At 40.3% G+C, this 6355-nt stretch overlaps 1 protein-coding gene across 1 annotated transcript; it reads right to left on the reverse strand.

Annotated features, from left to right (window-relative positions):
- Window positions 1-2120: 2120 nt before the first annotated feature.
- Window positions 2121-3453, reverse strand: LOC123578368 (vomeronasal type-1 receptor 1-like). Its single transcript, XM_045441302.1, has one exon. The coding sequence runs from the start codon at window positions 3325-3327 to the stop codon at window positions 2419-2421; it is 909 nt and encodes a 302-aa protein (XP_045297258.1). The 5' UTR covers window positions 3328-3453; the 3' UTR covers window positions 2121-2418.
- Window positions 3454-6355: the final 2902 nt, after the last annotated feature.

Genomic DNA, 6355 nt, shown 5'->3' on the forward strand with positions numbered 1-6355 from the left:
GTTTGAGCCTGGAGAAGAAGGAAGAGACAGGGGCAACGAAGCATAGCACACATTCCCAGTTGGGAATCCCAACCAGAAAGGAAAAGGAGATGTTTTTGGATCTCTTGGAAAATTTGAGTATGACCCGTGGACACAGCAGTGGTGGTGTATCTACATTGATTTTCTAAATCAAAGGACAGAATATTGTTATGTAGTTATGTCTTTGTTTGAGGGAAAACCACACTAGTGAGTTTGGGATGATGTACACCTTGTATGTACATTGCTCTCAAGTGAGTCAGAAAAAAAAGTGATAACAGAATATAACACACAGAAATTAGTTGATAAATAAGTGTGGTAAAATGTTAACTATTGGGGTATCTGGGGAAGAAAGAAAATTATGTATATTTGAAATTATTTCAAATTAATAATTTTAAAAATAAAAATAATTCAAAGGCATTGAATTTCTCAATTTTTAAAATGAGATTGGATATTGCTAAATATTTTTATCATTGATCATATTTTATTACTTTTTTTCAAATAGACATTTTGTACAATAGGAAAAACAGCAAGTGAAATAAATATATATTTAAATAAATAAACACTGAAACAATTCACACAGAGCAAACCTGTATTCCAAAACAGCTGAAGGAGGTGCTTAATACTGAAGGAAAATTCTACCAGAGGAAAATACACACAAAAGGATTATTATCAGCAGAATTGGCAATCATATGGATACATGTGTAATCTGTACTATATTATAATTCCTTATTTTCTATAAGAGACAACTGGCTCATGACAGCAAAAAATAATAGCATTAATTGTGGGTAATAACATATGTAGAATAAAAATTTATAAAAATAATATAAAAATTATAAGATACATGGAATTACACTATTGTAAAATTCTTACATATTCTGTGAAATGGTCAATAGTAGTTCTAACTAGGATATAACATTTTGGAAAGCCACTTTGTTTATTTTTATTTTTTTAATGCTTATTTATTTTTAAAAGAGGGAGAGAGACAGAGTGTGAGTGGGGGAGAGGCAGAGAGAGAGGGAGACACAGAATCCGCAGCAGGCTCCAGGCTCTGAGCTGTCAGCATGGAGCCTGACACGGGGCTCGAACTCATGGACTGTGAGATCATGACCTGAGCTAAAGCTGGACACTTAATGACTGAACCACCCAGGTGCCCTGGGAAGCCACTTTAAAACAGCTACAACAACCACTAAAAATAGTTATACCTTAACACCATTAATTTTTCAATCTTTATTTATTTTTGAGAGAGATAGAAAGTGAAAGTGGGAGGGGGCAGGGAGAAAGGGAGACAGAAGATCCCAAGCAGGCTCTGTGCTGTCAGAGCAGAACCCAACATGGGGCTTGAACTCACAAACCATGAAATTATAACCTGAGCCGAAGTTGGACGCTTAACCAACTGAGCCACCCAGGCTCCCTGTCACCACTAATTTTTAAAAGGGACTATTAGAAATATCAGACATCCCAAAAAGAGGCAAAAGGAAAAACAAAGAAAAAAGCAGATGGGACAAAGACAAAATTAAGTCCCCAGTTTCTATATTTCAGTGGTAAACTAAAAAATCTGAATGACAAATCTATAAATGGTAGCTTTAACCCTCAATATTACTTTATCTTTTTTTAAGCGTATTTAATGTTTTTTTATTTTTGAAGAGACAGAGTCCAAGCAGTGGACTGGCAGAGAGAGAGGGAGACACAGAATCTGAAGCAGGCCCCAGGCTCTGAGCTGTCAGCAAAGAGCCCTACTCAGGGCTCGAACTCATGAATTGCGAGATCATTACCTCAGCTGAAGTCCGATGCTCAACCGACTGAGCCACCCAGGCACTCCTACTTGTTTATCTGATCAATGAACTCAACCATGTAAAGAAAATCTGCAAGGCTCAAAGGCAAAGCAACCCATTGGACAACATTGATTTTCTGTGTAATACTACAGCATATTAGGGAAACAGGAGTGAAATACAGTAAGAAAGTCACATAGAAAACTCCTCCATCTGCCAGGTTTCTTACCTGCATCCATGAAATAAAGCCTCTGCCCTCCATGGAGTTGTATTTATCTACATAAATATTGGATTTATGTACCAATGTATGCCAGTGTGTCTGGCATGCCCACACTGAGATAAAATTTGCAGAAACACTTCAAATACTCCTGAAGAAAACAGATTTGTTTCAGCAGCTGCAGTGGTCAAGGGGGAGACATGTTTCCTCAACAACTTTGTGTGTCCGTTTCAAGCTCATAATTTGCAAATTGACTTTGAGGTCTCTTGGTGCAACCCCAGTATCAAAGTCACCCTCTAAGATCACTGTGGATATTATGTAAAAAAACAGTGCTGAGTAAACGGTCACTGAATACAGTGATCATGGTAGTTATCAAAGCTGTCTTCTGCATATTTACATTTGATTTCTAACAACTCAAGAGTGGAACCTAGGAACCCCAGAATCCCGAAGGATCAGCAAGAAGGGGCTAAAAGTGGGGAAACATGAAGCCAAAATATTAGAAGTCTCTATCGACCATAGACGGAAATCTAAAAAGGCACTGACATAAAACACAAAAATGGAATTCAGCGCATAAAAGTTCACAAAGGTGGCCACCAGCATCAGGATGGTGTGGGCAGCTCTGGTCTCCGGGGAACATTTGCGGTAGCCATTGAGGGTGGGAATATACTGTATTCTCTGGTGATGCCTATACAGGAACAGCGCCATGGAGCCACTGGACCAGATCATGAGACCAATAAACATGGCATCGGAGACGAACCACAGGATGACAGTGCCTGCACTCAGAGTTGAGGATGAGCAGAACCACTTCCCGAGGATGTCACTACTGTTTCCTGTGTCCTGTGAACCAGTGACTTTCACAGGAACATAGATATTCATTAAGACACTGAACATCCAGCAGATACAGCAGGAAGGATCAATGATCTTGGGGGCTCTTCCTCTGAGCATCGTCCACACCGCCCTCTCTGGGATGAGTATGAAGAACTGATGGGTGCTCAGGACACAGGTGCAGCACATGGTGGTGCTGCGAGCTATTCTCTGTACATAATATACAAATTTACACCCAAGACTGGACAGGGGCTTCCTCAAAACAAAAGCCGCCATCTTGTGGGGAATCCCAGCAGAGAGAAGAACTAAGAGATTGGCTACAGCCTTGTGGGTGAGAATGGTGTTGGGGAGCCTCTGCTTGTGTCCACGCAAGATTGGAGAGACATTAAAGAAGAAGAGGGTGACATTGGCCAGAGTCCCAATGCCCATCTGGAAAAGCAAGATGGTTGTCAGAGCCATTTCCCCTGTGGTTCTTTGGACATTGTTCTGAAAAGACATGGTGAATGCTTCAGGGCGGTCTGGAGTGAACAGCAGGCTGTGTTAGTGCTGGCATAAGGACTCTTCTTATACTTACATGACCTCATGAAGGGATCCTGGGCCTTTTCTCCTTCTGAAAAGGGAGACACAGTCATATCCTACAGGCAATTCAACCTTGAGAGCATGTCATGGACACCAATTCACAATTTCACGTTATTACTTTGTATTTCTATTTACTTTTGTAATCTGACTCTTTGCCAAAATGTAAGTTGCCATGAATCTAAGCACCATGCCTGCCTTGTTTAAAAAAAATGTGATTGACCCACAAAAAGTGTTAACTAAATATACATTTAGTGAATAAATGAGTGAGAGGAGACAGGCACACTGTACCCCTTTTAGAGTTCACAATTATCCTGTTACCACAATTCATTAACCTAAGATAGTGAAGTAGGAAAATGCAAACCCATGTTCAAATGTATAAGATAATATAACTCATTAAAATTGCAAGAAAATCAACTGTCAGCTTTCGAGAACTCTTAACGTTATTCATCAGAGTGATTAGACAGAAGGAAAAAAATCAGTAGCCTTCTGAATATACAATATGACGCTAAAATGTCCTCAGAGTGAACAATGTGATTTCCATGTCAAGTGTTGATCACAGTGACCAGAGGAAAGTTAGTTCCCATATAGTGTTAAAAGTAGACAGGGTGCCTGGGTAGCTCAGTTGGTTAAGTGTCTGACCTTGGCTCATGTCATGATCTCGTGGTTTGTGAGTTTGAGCCCCACATTGGGCTCTGTGCTGACAGCTCAGAGCCTGGAGCCTGTTTCAGATTCTGTATCTCTCTCTCTCTCTGTCCCTCCCCTGCATACTCTGTCTCTGTCTCTCTCTCTCTCCAAAATAAATAAACATTAAATAATTTTTTTTAAAGTGGTAAGAGTAGAAATTTTGATTATGGTAGGTAGTATTTTTCCCTTGTTTTGAGTATCTATCATTACCAGGGATATGAAGAAAATGTATTACTATGTTAAATGGGAAGAACAGATCAGGTATGTTCCTCCAAACTACTTCTGAGACTTGAAAATTAAATATAATTCATCTAACATTTTTTCTCTCTTGATGCCACACACACACACACACACAATACAGAACAAAACCAAAAAAATGACCCCCCAAAAATCTCAGGAGGAATAAAAGAGGCAATTGCATCCTCTAGCAGTAGGATTTCAGAAAGAAAAAAAAAAAAGGGTCATTAAATCATAATATCATTACACCACAGACTGTTTTTCTCTCGGAATATCTGTTTGTACATGAATGTGTGTGTCAACGGATCTTATTAATGTCAGGATTTTGAAGTTATAACCTAAGCTCTACACATGAAGTTTCTACTTGTATATACACACAAGCCTAAAAATCTGTTAGGTCTGAGAAAATTAGCAGACTTTTGAACATGGCTAAGGTCAGTGGCTCTGCTCATCCAAAGCTTGGCTCAGAGCCCAACGAGATCCCCATCTTCTTTCTCTCTCCTTGGCAGGGACCCTAGCACACAGAGATCTGCAGTGAATCTCCCCACTGTAGTCCCACCCAGGGACACTCCCCAGCACATATGCACTAGTCACCAGCCCAGCCAGAGCACCTCTACAACCTTACTACACAAACCCAGTTTTGAATTCTTGTCCTATTGCAAACTCCTTGTCTCCTGGTTATCGCCCTGAGACTGAACATAAAGAAGCACTCACCTGGCTTGTCTTTGCTCCAGAGCTTTGTGCAGAGAAGTGTCAACCAGGATGAGCCATAGTTATAGGGCCCCTAGACCTGATCTCCTCACAGAGATGCCATTACCATGTCATGTGTAGTCTAGGTGACACTGTCTGCATGGAGAGTCTGGGGCATCTCTAATGAGAGGATTTTATCCCCACTGCAAGTCTTTACAAGCCACTTCTGGTAATTAATGGTAATTTTTGGTAACTGATGGGAAGTTCCTGAAGAGTAGCTGTTTCTGTGTTCCCTGTGGAAAAATCTAAGTTCAGAGTCAGCATTGCCATCCATAGAATTGAAACTCAAGGCTGGGTTAAGGGTCTCTTTCATAATATCTCCAAATGGGTATTTTCCTCAATGCTCTTGTGTTTCCAGAATCGGGCCAACACCACAATTGGCTCATACTGAGCATCTCTCTTTGATCTGGTACCTAGTCTCTCCTCTGACTTAAATACCACAATTCTTACCATTTATGGCCCCATGTCTTTTACTCCTGGAGAATATCCCACTTGAAGCTAGTCTATCCTGCCTCAGAATCCATGGGCAGCCCCAATGCCCATGTATCTCCACAGAAGGTTGTGACCTGCTTCCCAAATCATCCAGAGGGCACTGCTCCCTCATCTCTCATCAGTCAACCAGGCTGTCCTTTATTTTCAGACTTTGCCTTGGGAAGAAGTATTCCCAGATGTACATACAAGATTCAGGGAGAAGTAATATGTAGGACAGATGGTAGGGTAGCATGAGATTCTTTAAAATCAAGGAAAAGGCCATAAAGCAAATAGAAAATTGGGCAAAACATTAAAGAGAAAATTCACCAGATGAGAAGATGGCCCTCAATCCTATGAACGTTAATTATGGCAAGTCAATTAGTTGCTTTTCAAGATTGGTTTGGATATTCTATATTTTTTTTGCATTTTAACATTTTTAGAATAAGCTTGCCTATTTCAACAATGGCAACAACAAATACAACACAAGTGGGAGAGAGTCAGGACTGAGATTTGTCAATTTATGGGGACATAAATAGGGTCAAGGGATGTATGAGAAATCTCTGTACCTTCCTCTTGATTTTGCTGTGCACCTAAAACTGCTCTGAAAAATAAAGTTTGCTAAAAGTTTGTGGGAGGGGGGATGGGCTAAATGGGTAAGTGGCATCTACTCCTGAAATCATTGTTGCACCATATACAAACTAACTTGGATGTAAATTAAATAATAAATAAATTTTAGGGGCACCTGTGTGGCTCAGTTAAGTGACCGACTTCGGCTCACGTCATGATCTTGCAGTTTGTGGGTTCA

Source organism: Leopardus geoffroyi, chromosome E2, assembly GCF_018350155.1.
Source record: "Leopardus geoffroyi isolate Oge1 chromosome E2, O.geoffroyi_Oge1_pat1.0, whole genome shotgun sequence".
Taxonomy (NCBI): Eukaryota; Metazoa; Chordata; class Mammalia; order Carnivora; family Felidae; genus Leopardus; species Leopardus geoffroyi.

Excerpts from the sequence above, each read along its gene's own strand:
- LOC123578368 (XM_045441302.1), bottom strand. The coding sequence starts at position 3,327 with ATGTCTTTTCAGAACAATGTCCAAAGAACCACAGGGGAAATGGCTCTG.